This window comes from Cyprinodon variegatus, unplaced genomic scaffold (assembly GCF_000732505.1).
Source record: "Cyprinodon variegatus isolate N-32 unplaced genomic scaffold, C_variegatus-1.0 Scaffold89, whole genome shotgun sequence".
Classification (NCBI taxonomy): Eukaryota; Metazoa; Chordata; class Actinopteri; order Cyprinodontiformes; family Cyprinodontidae; genus Cyprinodon; species Cyprinodon variegatus.
In genome coordinates this window covers 179,177-191,845 of record NW_015150542.1, presented here as the reverse complement: position 1 = coordinate 191,845, position 12,669 = coordinate 179,177, and the positions used below count along the sequence as shown (strand labels likewise).

Here is a 12,669-nt window from a genome sequence, read left to right as displayed (position 1 = left end):
AAAACGTAATTTAGGTCTTTTTTACAAGTTAAAATCGAGGGCTACCCGGATGTATATCTGGTTGTGCAAATTGCACAATTAATGTTTTGTCTGATTTGTTAATAAATGTTTCCTTTTTGATATCTTTGAAACATTTGTTATCAATGTATACATTTTTTCCCCCAGGATTAGAACGGAACGTCGGGGATATGCAGGACTGTTTAAATGAATGTGTATCGACGTCGGCTTTAAAAGAAAAAAACTATCTGTTGATCTCTACACAAAACTAATGATGTGCTTCAATTTGTTTACCGCATGTGGGGAAAAAAAAATTTGCTTAGACCCCCGCCCCCAATCCCAGGGTGGAAGCCACCCTTTTTACTCCTATAGTCCTGATCCTGGTAACCTCACCCTTAGCTTGAGCCCCCTCCAGGGCCTCCTGGAGGTCCGGTTCTGATGCAAGCAGAACCAGGTCCTCTGCAAAAGGCAGCAATATCATCTGCAGCTCCTGAACTGGGGGACCTCCACTTGGGGCTGCTCACAGAAATCCATCAAAGGTTACTGGAAACGGGTCTGATGAAACCCCAGGAAAGTACAGAGTTCTTGATCCTTTGTACAGGCTTCTCAGTGGGGGGGGATCGGGGGGGTGAAGTACCCCCAACAGAGGAAACTATGAGAGATTATAAGTTTTCTCCACACAAACACACAAAAAAAGAAATCAAACCATCAGCTCTGGTAATCAGATTTAAACTTTTCTAAGAAACTTGTTTTTTTTTTTTGTTTTTTTTTTCTCTACTTTTGTAAAAATAATCAAAATAAAACAATGAAATATGGTTTGAAACATGAAACAGGATTGTATCTTAGTTTCTCTAAAGAAGGTTTTTTTCTTTTTTTGTTTTTTAACCATCTGCTAAAAAAAGCATTCCGGACGATCGTGTTTTATTTCCTAAAGTTCTTCCTCGGTTATCCACCTGGTCATTAATCAAAATAAGTTTACGTCCCTTAATATTATTGTGTTTTTGGTGTAATCGATTAAAAAAAACTTGCTAAACTGATGAGAGAAGCGCTTTAGAAGAGGATATGGAGTTAAAGCAGCTTTTATCCACAGAAAGGCAGGAGGTGGCCTCGGAAAGCAGCTGTTTAAAATTACATTTCCACCCTTATGATGCGTGATCCAGTTTAAGAGGTATTATGGCTCATCATGTGTTACTGGAAAAAACAAAACGTTGCAATAACAAAGAAGCGGCAGATTATTTTTTTTCCCAACTGCTTATTTTCATGTCTTTCCTGAGATCCATTTATAAAAACAAACTTATTTTTTTTTCTGCTGTTATTTTTTCCCCCCTCTCTCTTTATATAAACTATATTCCATGTTTTTGTGTTTTTTTCAGATTAACAGGTATGCCAAAGGAAAAATATGATCCCCCAGATCCCCGCAGATGTTACACCATCATGTCAGCCGAGGAGGCGGCTAGTGGGAAGAAGTCTCACTGGAACGAGCTCGAGATAACTGGTCAGTCCATCCGACTCCTGCTGGTTCTACTTCCAGTTAACAAATAAATCCTTAAAGACGTTGAGTCCCAAATGTACAGTTAAAGAAAATGACTCTTGAGGATTTTTTACCTGTCAGGTAAAAGACTCTTCTGGTTGAACCCAAACAACAGAAGAAGTCCGGTTGCCTTCTACTCAAGCACTTTGATAATTATGCTCTGGAAAGAAAAGTGCAGACAGAGAGTATGTTAGTCGTTAGGTTGCCAAAAACTAGGATGAAATGTAGCGGTGTTCTGTCAGATCAGCATACCCATAATCAATACCCGATTATGCCTTTACTTTATCCCTTTAGTTTCTATGAAAAATACACTTTGATACACACGCATATACAGATCTGAAAACTTGCTCATGCGTATTAATATGGGTATGCTGGTGTGACAGAACACCGGCGCTACTGTTGCTAGGTAAAGCATAAGGGAGATGCACCAATGACATCTGGGCCAATATCAATGCCCAATATTAATGATAATGATGCCTGAAAATGCTTCTGCATACATAAAAAAGATGGAAATAGAAACCGGTGATCGATAACGGTCCAGTTTTACTTATCAAACCGATCCATCAAAAAATGTACCTACATTAATGAGGCTCTAGTAGGCGTTCCTAGCGAGCACCCACTGTCATGGTTTTCAGCTCTAGTGGTGAATTTAAAAGCAGATTTAAAAGATGTATTTTCTTTTACTTGTTTATGACATTTAATTGTGATTTTATTTATCTGGTTTGGTTTTCATACATTTTATTATTTCATCTTAATTCTTCTATATTATTATTATTTTTATTTTAAATTCTTCGTTGATCTTTTTGATCCAGTTTTTGGCCAATATTTTAGATTTCATTATAAATCAAATCTAAATTTTCTTTTCATTGCTACTAATTTATTTCATATTTAAATATTATTTTTAATGTTAATTTTTTGTTGTTAGTTTCTTCTTTTCTGACTCCTGCTTCCTAATTTCCTGTAATAGTTTATGGCATTTTAATCTGGTTGTTTTTTTGTTTTTTGTTTTTTTTCTTCTCTCATTGTGTAAAATCTAATCATCTAAAAATGGCTCTATAAATCAAATCTGACTGACATAGAATTGGATGAGCACTGGTGGAGTGGAAACCGTTTATGAAAACCTGAGGAGCAGGGTGCACTACTTCCTAAACTATCTGTTTTTTTTAATGCCTAAAAAAGTCCATATAAAATCTTTTTACAACTAAATTTGTGTATAAAAACTTTTAGAAAAGTAATAAGTAACCGCCTGTGAATTTTTATGGGTTTTTGCTGGAGCAGTGAACGATTAGGGACCACATTCTGTTTGCTTGTACTTTTAAAATTCACAAACAAAAATTTAAAAAGTTTAAATATTATAATGCTTATCTAAAATACAGAGCTATGAAAATAAATCATGGCAGAATTCAGTTCTTAAAAAAAAAATCCCTTTGCATTGATTCTCCATCCTGTTATTTCGGACTGCGTTGTTTTATTGTCGTCTGTTTGTGTCTCTCTGGAATCAGGGCGGGTGAGGAGTCTGAGCAGCTCATTATGGACCCTTACGCACCTGACGGCTCTCCACATCAACGACAACAACCTGAGCCGCATCCCGCCGGACATCGCCAAGCTGCCCAACCTGGTCTACCTGAACCTGTCGTCCAATAAGCTCCGCAGTCTGCCCGCCGAACTGGGCAACATGGTCTCTCTCAGGTAGGCTGCCCTGCAACATACACACTTTCAGAGTCCAGGAGACCAAACCTGACTGCTTTGATCCTGGAAAAGAGCTCAAACCTCTTGTCAGAAGTGCTGCTATGTCAACAACCCAGAGCTTAAATAAAAGTGAAAGTTATTATGCTATGTTCACGCCTAAATCAGCAGAAGCAGCTAGTTTACGTGCATAGTCAATGGTTGACGGCCATCTTGGCGCAGCAAAAGGTCCTGTTGCGCGTTATGAGCAGCAAGAGCAGCGCCTCATGAGCTACAGACCATCTGAGGCGCGGGACGCGCTGCGAAAGCAGCTGCTGCTGAAGTTGGAAAAATTGAACTTTTGCAGCTCGAGGCACCACATCAACCAATCAGAGACGTTGATCTCAGACAGAGAGACGAACTCTGTGCTGCTGATGCAGATCGCTGTGGCCACTCCTCTGAAACAGTTTAACGCCTAAATTAACTTAAAATCTCGAAATCAGCCAGCAAAATATGTTCACTTTTATTATCCTGGTGCCTGCAGTTTGGATTACGTACATGAAAAACACCTTCCAGCTGCCTTGAACAATAGGTGAAAGTGGCGGAGAGGCGACCGGGCCGGAGGCTGCTGTTGAACGGGATTCCTAGTGACAGAGCACCCCGGGTGTACAGGGGGTCTGAGCGGCTCCGACAGAGAAATATCTAAAGGCAGGATCGTAATCTGGATGAACTGACTCCACAGATGAAGTTTTCAGGTGGACTTTCTCACTTAAAAACATTAAAACTACTTTTTATCCACTGATCACAGAAAATATAGCCGCCATTGTTACAGGCAAAGAAAGGATAGGGTAACTCCGCCCAATGCGCATCAGACCCACTTTTCGACCAGGCAGCTAAAGCAGCAAAGATGTTTCAGCCGCGCATCAGAACTAAACTTGTACAAACATTAAAAATGAAGCAGCTTGCGGGTTTTTGCTGCTCCTGCTGCTTGCGGTGTGAATGTAGCATTACAGTGGTGGCAGAGAGCAGAATAAACAGACTGATGTTCACAGCCTCACCAGGATGGAACAACAGACTTAATGACATGGGGTCAGGAAAAGGGCAGCTAACCCCCAATTTACAATTACCTCCTAACTGATATTATATCCGCTCAGCTGCAGTGCAAAACCTGGGAGGGCTTCAAGGAGCATCCACAGAAACCAGACTACAACTCCTGTTGAAAGGGTTAAAACTGCTTCCCTTTTTTCTTTTTAGGAGTTAAATTCTAGAATCAGTGAGTATAATAAGTGCAGAGAAGCTAAATTTTGTTACATGTATCTGTTTGTTTAGTGTTAAGTCGTTTTTATGATCTATGATAACATAAGCAGCCCTATAATTCATCTAACATGTGCTGCAAGGTTTAAAGCAATTAAAGCCTCTATAGTAAACTTTATTGAAAAAAATCCGGATGCTGTAATCATTTGGTTTCCTGTTGGAGCGATTTAATATCTGAATAATATTCTTCTGCAGTACCTTCCTAACAGAGCGCTGATTTATTTTGAAGAGCACCTGGAAGATCATTTTGCTTCAGACTGAAGTTTTCTGTTTGATGGAATCAGTAGATGGGTTTATTCATGTAAAAGCTTAAATAATTACTCATTGTATATATTTTTTTTTCTCAAAGAAGATTTTGAGTTTAATAAATTCTCATGATCTCTTCAGGATGGATTGAAAGGAGAGGCTCTTTCTACAAAAATAAAAATAAAAATTTTCCCCTTCTTAAAAATGAACTAACTGAATCAAATGATTGCTGCTGCCAGTTAAGGTCAGGGACCAGGAGGTCCAGGTGACATGAAAGAAAAAACGGATTCGACTGAGTGGAGAAATGATCCTTCCTTGTTGCAGATTTATTGCTCTTTAAATAGGATGGGTGTGAAAACTCGTTCTTGATCTACTAATTAAGGAAAAATGGGGAATTCATCACCCAGTGAAGCGTTCATCTAGAAAGTGTATGAATCATGCTAATGGCAGCAGCTGCTTGCATCGTTTTTCTTTTTCATTCAAATAACCCAAACATTTTTTCCTTTTAGCAGACGGTAGTTTTTTTTTTTTTGAAAATTTAAAGTGATTTTCTTTTAAAGAAAAGCAGAAAAGCCCTGAAAATACAAACCTGGCTGACAGCTAAACAGATTAAAGTTGCTATAAGTTTCATCTGTCTGTTCTTTGACTCGACTGAACATCAGTTTGTTTTGAACCTCAAATCGTTTATTTTGCATTTGTCCAAGGATTTCGATCTGAAACAATGTAAAAGAGCAGAACAAAAAAGCAAGGTTGGGACTCTGTAATCAAGTCGTCCTCCAAAGCAGCAGCGTGTGTTTATCTGGCCAGGCGTCAGACGGGCGTCACGCTTCAGGACAAAGACGATACGGAGCAGGAACAGACTGAAAGGCTCGACTGAAGACAAATGTTTATAGTGGATGTTTTCATCCCAGTAAAGCTGCATTGATTAGAAACTATCTCTGTGTGAGAGGAATACAAGCGCAGCGGAAATACTGATGCTTCTTCTCACTTTTGTTACAGGGAATTGCTTTTAAACAACAATCTTTTACGGGTTCTGCCTTATGAACTTGGTCGTCTTTTCCAGCTTCAAACTCTGGGACTAAAAGGTGAGGTTTCTTATTTCTCTCATGGCTATTTCAGATTAAACATTTTAACCATTATTATCTATCAATTCATGCCTTGATTTAAGATGATAATTCTTTTAAGCTTCATGTCAGAGGTGGGATTTAGTTTGTATTCATTTCCAAGCTATTTTACGGCAGGAAATCCGTTATCCCAAGACATCCTGAATCTCTACCAGGAGCCGGACGGAACCAGAAAGCTTTTGAACTATATGCTCGACAATCTGGCAGGTAGGCAGCTCAGCAGCACGCACCGTCCACCTGGATCCCTTAATATTTAAACAGCACAAGCACTTTTATCTAGAACCCACCTTATGCAGGTGTTTTATACCCTACAATGTCGTCGTGTCTGCCACAGATAAGCAAGCTAATTTCCCCCCCCCTTCCTGTTTGCAGTTCACCCGGAGCAGCTCCCACAAAGACCGTGGATCACTCTGAAGGAGCGAGACCAAATGGTCCCTGCAGGTCAGTGTAGGAGCCAACAGGGAACCCCTTGAACCTGTTAAACTCTTAAAGTCTTCATTCAAGTCATTAATTACTCTGCTGTCAATTGATCTACTTGGATAGAAATTATAAGACTGAAAACCAGCAACTAACGATTAATAATGCCTGAATTTATAACCAATTATTAAAAATGTAGGTATGATGCTAATTAAAACCAATTGGAACGTCAGATATGAGCATTTTTCATTGGGTAGTTTCAAATACAGGTTAATGCCTAAAAACCCTTACTATACCCTGTTTAATGATTTAAAAATAGTACTGTTATTTTATTATCGTTTATATTGTTAATTATTGTTCATGATTTAAGTATATTTTGCCTCAGTGTTGCATAATAATATATACACAGAATTTAGGTTATCCGTTATACTCTAATTAAACATAATATGAATTAATGGTAGTACTACTCCTACTGCCTTATTCCTTAATTGCCTAAAATCACTAAAAAAGCTTCAAACCCAAAATCTAGAATTTCAGTAATACCTAATTTGTTTTGAAAGAGTCGAAAATCTACTTGTCTATCAAAGGCAACCTTTCATAAAACGACTGTAGTTCACATTATGACCACTAGGTGGCACAAAAGCTCTATTAAGTATATAATAAAAAATATTTCTATTTATCTAATGTGTTTTAAATGGCTTTAAAACTAAATTTGATGCACAAAANTGGCACAAAAGCTCTATTAAGTATATAATAAAAAATATTTCTATTTATCTAATGTGTTTTAAATGGCTTTAAAACTAAATTTGATGCACAAAAACACAACTTTAGAAGTTATGGGTATACAACATGTCGACAAACCAAGAACTTATTTTATTCTAATGATGACATATTTATAATATTTGTACAGCTTTAGCTTACATGCTGCTCTTAATGGGTTATTTCAGAGTGTGTATTGAGATTTTTTCCAGTTGACGAGTAAAAAAAACACAATAAAACAGCATTAATCAGCTGCTAACTTCTGCTTGTTATGTCTTTTGCCTCCCCTGCAGCTGTGTTCACAGTCATGTGCTACAACGTTCTATGCGACAAGTACGCCACGCGGCAGCTGTACGGCTACTGTCCGTCCTGGGCCCTGAACTGGGAGTACCGAAAGAAAGGCATCATGGAGGAAATCACCAGCTGTGACGCAGACATCATCAGCCTGCAGGTGAAGCGAACGTTAATGTGTTTTGTTTGGTCAGTGGTGTTAGATCTGAGATAAGCTGCACATATTAAGACTGGAAGAAGATTTAATTCTATTTTAGCCATTTTAATGGCTTTAAAAGTTTGAAACGGTTTATTTGCTCTATAGCTGTCCGTTGGTCACAGTGTACTCCTTCAGTCTACAGCTTGGCCTTTTAGCTCAGCTCCCCATTAAACCTGTTTGTTAAATCATTGATTGTAATTTTGGAGGCTTCAGGTTGGCAGGGATGTAACTAATGTTCCCTCTCAGGGAGCTGTGGATCAGTGGGCAATAAACCTGGAAAGAAACACCAACACTGTGGTTCCTAAGGCTCAACATGAGTCCAACTGGTTTAGTGAAAACTCTTCCTCTGTGTTTCAGGAGGTGGAGACCGAGCAGTACTACACACTGTTTCTGGAAACACTAAAGGATCGCGGCTACGACGGATACTTCTGCCCGAAATCCCGCGCCAAACTGGTTTCTGAACAGGAGCGAAAACACGTAGACGGCTGCGCTGTCTTCTTCAAGACCGAAAAGTGAGCTCAGGAACTTCAACTGTTTACCGCTTCACAGAAGGCGCCTGAAGGTTAACCAGACGCTACGCCATGTCTGCAGGTTTACTTTGGTCCAGAAACACACCGTGGAGTTCAACCAGGTGGCCATGGCTAACTCTGAGGGGTCAGAGGTCATGCTGAACAGAGTGATGACCAAGGACAATATCGGCGTGGCTGTTCTGCTGGAGGTCAACAAGGAAATGTTCTCCACCGGTAAGGAAGGACAATCTCTCCAAAATGAGTGAAATCTGTCTTTAGTGCGTTTGGGAAATATTAAACAGCTTCCAGGGAAGAATAGACCCCAGTAACGGACCGATACTGGAGTGCAGTGAGCATAAGTGCCTGTTTTAACAGGTGCTTTTGGTGCGTTCTCCTCCTCAGACATCTTTACTTTGTTCAGATCTTTCCAGACATGTTGTGGTAGAAAAAAAGAACAAACTTGACACAGAAATCCATGTGCAGAAGCCTGCAGTCCTCTGTATTTCCACAAGGTGTCACTAGGTAACTTAAATGACTGATGATTAATCGGATGCTACAGGATTAGAGACCATCATCCGTGAGCCCATTAGATGCATTTGACTTGGATTTTATGGTATTAAGGGCTTCAAAGGACAGATTTGCTCCAGATTTTAGGACAAATTTTAATAGTTTCAGTCGTTGCTCGCAACCCCAACTCAAATTTTGCGAATCAATCGCAGAGTTCAAAAGTTTCCAGCTTGCGATGTATGTCTTCACACTGCGACCCGATGCTCTGATGCGATCTGACAGCTCACTCTGTGCATCCTCAAAGAAAGCTCAGGGTCTTGAACAAACCCAACATGCCACGCAATTAACACAGGTAGAAGAAGAAGAATTGTTTTGTGCATGCATAATGTTAAAAATGTCTGAGAAAAGAGCTCAGTCTGGTCGTATCACCGCTTCAAAAGCCATTCACTGACAGGCCAGGACCAAAACGCAACTCATGGGATCGGGAGCTCAACCGTCTCTCGTGACCCTCTTTTATGAAGCACGACACACCATTTGGCCAAGATTCGGCCATATCCCCAAACTTGTTGCATGGCTGGAACATCATCTGAAAAATTATCACGAGTCGGTTATTTTCCCTCTGTCTGTAAAGGCAGAAAGTTTATAATGTGGTTTCACTCCAAAAAAACGGAACGAGAAGCAGTTCTTGATGTCCAATGATCTGATTTATTCCTGTTATTATTTTGTTCTTTCATCCTCTTTCTGTTTTCTCTTCTCTGAGGCATGAAGCCCCCCCAGGAGAGGCAGCTCCTCCTAGTGGCCAACGCCCACATGCACTGGGACCCGGAGTACTCGGACGTCAAGTTGATCCAAACCATGATGTTTCTGTCAGAGCTGAAGAGCATCGCCGAGAGAGCCTCGGGCTCCGTGACGACGGGCTCGCCGACCTCTGACCCATCATCCATCCCCATCGTCCTGTGCGCCGACCTCAACTCGCTGCCCGACTCCGGTAGGACCGCCTCGAGCAGACGGACCACATTTCCACCCAATCGATAAGAGGCTGCGGGTCTCTGAGGTATTTCTGTTACTCGGAGCGTCTCGGTTAACGTTGCGTGGTCGTGCAGGTGTGGTGGAGTACCTGAGCAACGGCGGCGTGGCCGAAAACCACAAGGACTTCAAGGAGCTGCGCTACAGCGAGTGTCTGACCAACTTCAACTGCAACGGCAAGAACGGCAACTCGGATGGGAGCATCACACACAGCTTCCAGCTGAAGAGCGCCTACGACAGCAACCTGATGCCTTACACCAACTACACCTACGACTTCAAGGTAGAGCGCCTCACTCACAGCTGCCGGGCGGTCTGTAGGACTCCGGTATCAATATGTTAAAGAACGCTGGAAACTAAGTTTTCCATCAACACCAATTTTTACAGAGAAAACTCTCAGCTTGTAGAGAAAAGATTGTTGGATCATTGAAAAACACTTAATGATAGAAAATATTCAGAGTTTAAGGAGAAATTAGATCTTTATTCTATCCTGAAATTTGAACTGTCCTAACTTTAAACGATTGAAAAAATAAAAAATAGTCCCCCGCCATTAAGCACCCATTAAATGAGCTTAATAGTCATAAGTGGAAACCCAAGGATCCATATCTGCTGCAGGCCTGCGTCATACGTGTGGAACATTTCTTACAGACTGCTGTGGAAAGCAGCGGTGTGGATGGAAGACCTTTAACAGAGCACTGTTTTTTTTTTTTTTTTTCACTTGCTGTTGGTTTTGTGCCTCTTTTTGAAACGTGTTGGTGGCAAAGCTCTCGAGTCGAGTCTAGCCTCACAGTTTTGAGTGGAGCTGACATTTCGGGGCCCGCTTTGGAATGAGTCACTTTCACATAAATCTGTGGTTTTTTTGCTTCGTATTGTTTTCATGACCACCAGTTCATCAGCTTCCGTCGGGTACTCCTTTTTAGAGCAGTTCTGTTCCTCTTTGCTGAGAAGGAAACAAACTTTTTCCTTCTTTTGTTTTTCTTTTCAACCGAGATGATTTTTCTCTTACTTTTTAGGTTAGTCCATCCTCTTTACAGGTTTTTTTATCAATCGCTCTCATACCAAAGTTCCGTGGAATTCAAAAATTTTGGAATTTGATCTTCACAGTAAAATCCTCGGTATGATTTCCACATCCACTCTTGCGCAGGTCAGACTTAACGAGGACTGGGTCAGAATTCAGCTCAAAGATTTAAACTGAATCCACCAACATTCAAAGAGCAGTGCAGCAATCCCACAGGCTGATACTTCTTCAGTAATGTTTTTAACCAGTTTCTGCTTCAGAGCTTCCCTCTGAACTGTGTTCTTATGGTACGTTCACACTGAACGTGACATGTGTGAAAAAGTTCTCCACCTCCTGCTTTTGCTCACCTTACATTTCACCAGAAAATTGTTCTGTTGCTTCCCGGTTTCACCTCGACTTGATGGACAGGGATTTTATGGAGGAGTTGGGAAGCTGAGCAAAGCCGCCGGCTTCCATGGTCCCAGCAGGTCCTACTGAGATACTTCCGCTTGTGCGAATCCAGACGCAGCTGGATGACTGCTGCTTTCTGCAGTGCTTAAATTAAAGGGAGACGGCATTCTGGAGCTCATAGAAGAGAGTCAGGGAAATGAGAGCAAGAACCTTAGCAGAGAGAGCACCAGAACCGGGATGATGTGGCTGGTCATGCCGACAGCAGGGGGTCAGAGAAGCCCACCGGGCAGACAGAGCGGAGGACAGGCGGCAACTGGCCGGTGTCTGTGCTGGAGGTAAGGGAGGACGATGAAACAGTCCTTCCTTTGTCAACATTCCGATTTAAAAAAGCTTGTCTCCTCTGCCTCCTTCACTTTAGGTCACAGCCACATCTACTCCCTGATTGGTTTTTGTGACACAGATTTAATTCAATTGAATTCCTAGCACTTTAGGAGTCCCAAATGGAAATCAAATTAATATAAATCCTCTAATCATCCACCTTATTTTGGGATATTCTGGTCTATTTTGCATACCCACATGTTAACGCAAATAACTTAGGAAGTATAAGATAACACCTTCTAGTTTCTGAATATAGAAACTAAATTTTTGTGAGGAAAACACAGTCCATGCTGCAGCTGTTCGAACATGACTCAAAGTTGTTTTTTAATCCTAGAAAATAGTTTTTTTTAACAGCAGTAATAAAGACATGCTTGCTTGTCGCAGCTGCTTTGTCATGTTTACATTTTGACATGCTGCTATATCTGTGTTAAATGTGTTTTGGTGTTCGCTATGTCCATAAAATTAACTTGTTGGTTGAATTGTGGTGAATCTAAGCTTTCCAACGATGTCTAACATGTCTATATTGGTAAACATTTTGCCGGTGTAATTTTCATGCATTCTGAGTTACTGGATGTAAATGCTTTAAAACGACCCGGCGAGTTTTGAGAGGATAAACAATAAATAATAATGATAATACCTAATAATGATAATAGATGTAAAGAATATAAAAAACTTTGCGTCACTTTGCGTTCTTCACAGTGCTGTTTATGCTCATGCTCTGCTGATTTCACCAAAAACTCTCCATTTGCCTCACTCCTCCTTGCAGCGCTCCAGAGCCGCCATCTAGACAGGGTTAACGGTGAAATCGTTCACTACAACTGTGAAATTCACCTTCAGTGTGAATGCACCATTAGAGTTTGGACTCTAGGTTGGAATAAGCTCCGGGTTTTTAAAGGCTGGAGCCAATCAGGTTCCAGCCTGGTTGGAGGGGTGGGGACAAAGATGACTCTGTTCAGTAGAAGTGATGATTTAACCAATCAGCAGCCAGCTCCCAATCTAGACACGGTCACCGCTGCCCCACCCATCCTCTGGTTCCAGCCGGGTCAATCACCATGGTAACCATCTCAGACCTGTTGGTTGGAACCTTCAGCTGACAAATCTGCCTCTTCTGTGTCTGCAGGGTGTCATCGACTACATCTTCTTCTCCAAGATACACATGAGCGTCCTGGGTGTCCTTGGACCGCTGGACAGCCAGTGGCTCATCGACAACAACATCACCGGCTGCCCCCACCCCCACATCCCCTCGGACCACTTCTCCCTGCTGGCCCAGCTGGAACTGCACCCTCCCCTATCCCACCCGC

The 12,669-nt window shown here is 41.3% G+C and overlaps 1 protein-coding gene across 1 annotated transcript in view; it reads left to right on the top strand.

The window, feature by feature from the left end:
• The window catches only part of cnot6l (CCR4-NOT transcription complex subunit 6-like), a 17,496-nt gene that overhangs the window by 4,677 nt on the left and 150 nt on the right, over positions 1-12,669 (top strand). The window contains exons 2-12 of the mRNA XM_015373598.1: positions 1,371-1,492; positions 3,031-3,217; positions 5,753-5,838; positions 5,995-6,084; positions 6,250-6,318; positions 7,347-7,504; positions 7,901-8,055; positions 8,135-8,286; positions 9,320-9,547; positions 9,663-9,865; positions 12,489-12,667. Coding sequence (XP_015229084.1) covers positions 1,381-1,492; positions 3,031-3,217; positions 5,753-5,838; positions 5,995-6,084; positions 6,250-6,318; positions 7,347-7,504; positions 7,901-8,055; positions 8,135-8,286; positions 9,320-9,547; positions 9,663-9,865; positions 12,489-12,667 — 1,619 coding nt within the window. The 5' untranslated portion in view covers positions 1,371-1,380. The remainder of the gene's footprint in view (positions 1-1,370; positions 1,493-3,030; positions 3,218-5,752; positions 5,839-5,994; positions 6,085-6,249; positions 6,319-7,346; positions 7,505-7,900; positions 8,056-8,134; positions 8,287-9,319; positions 9,548-9,662; positions 9,866-12,488; positions 12,668-12,669) is intronic.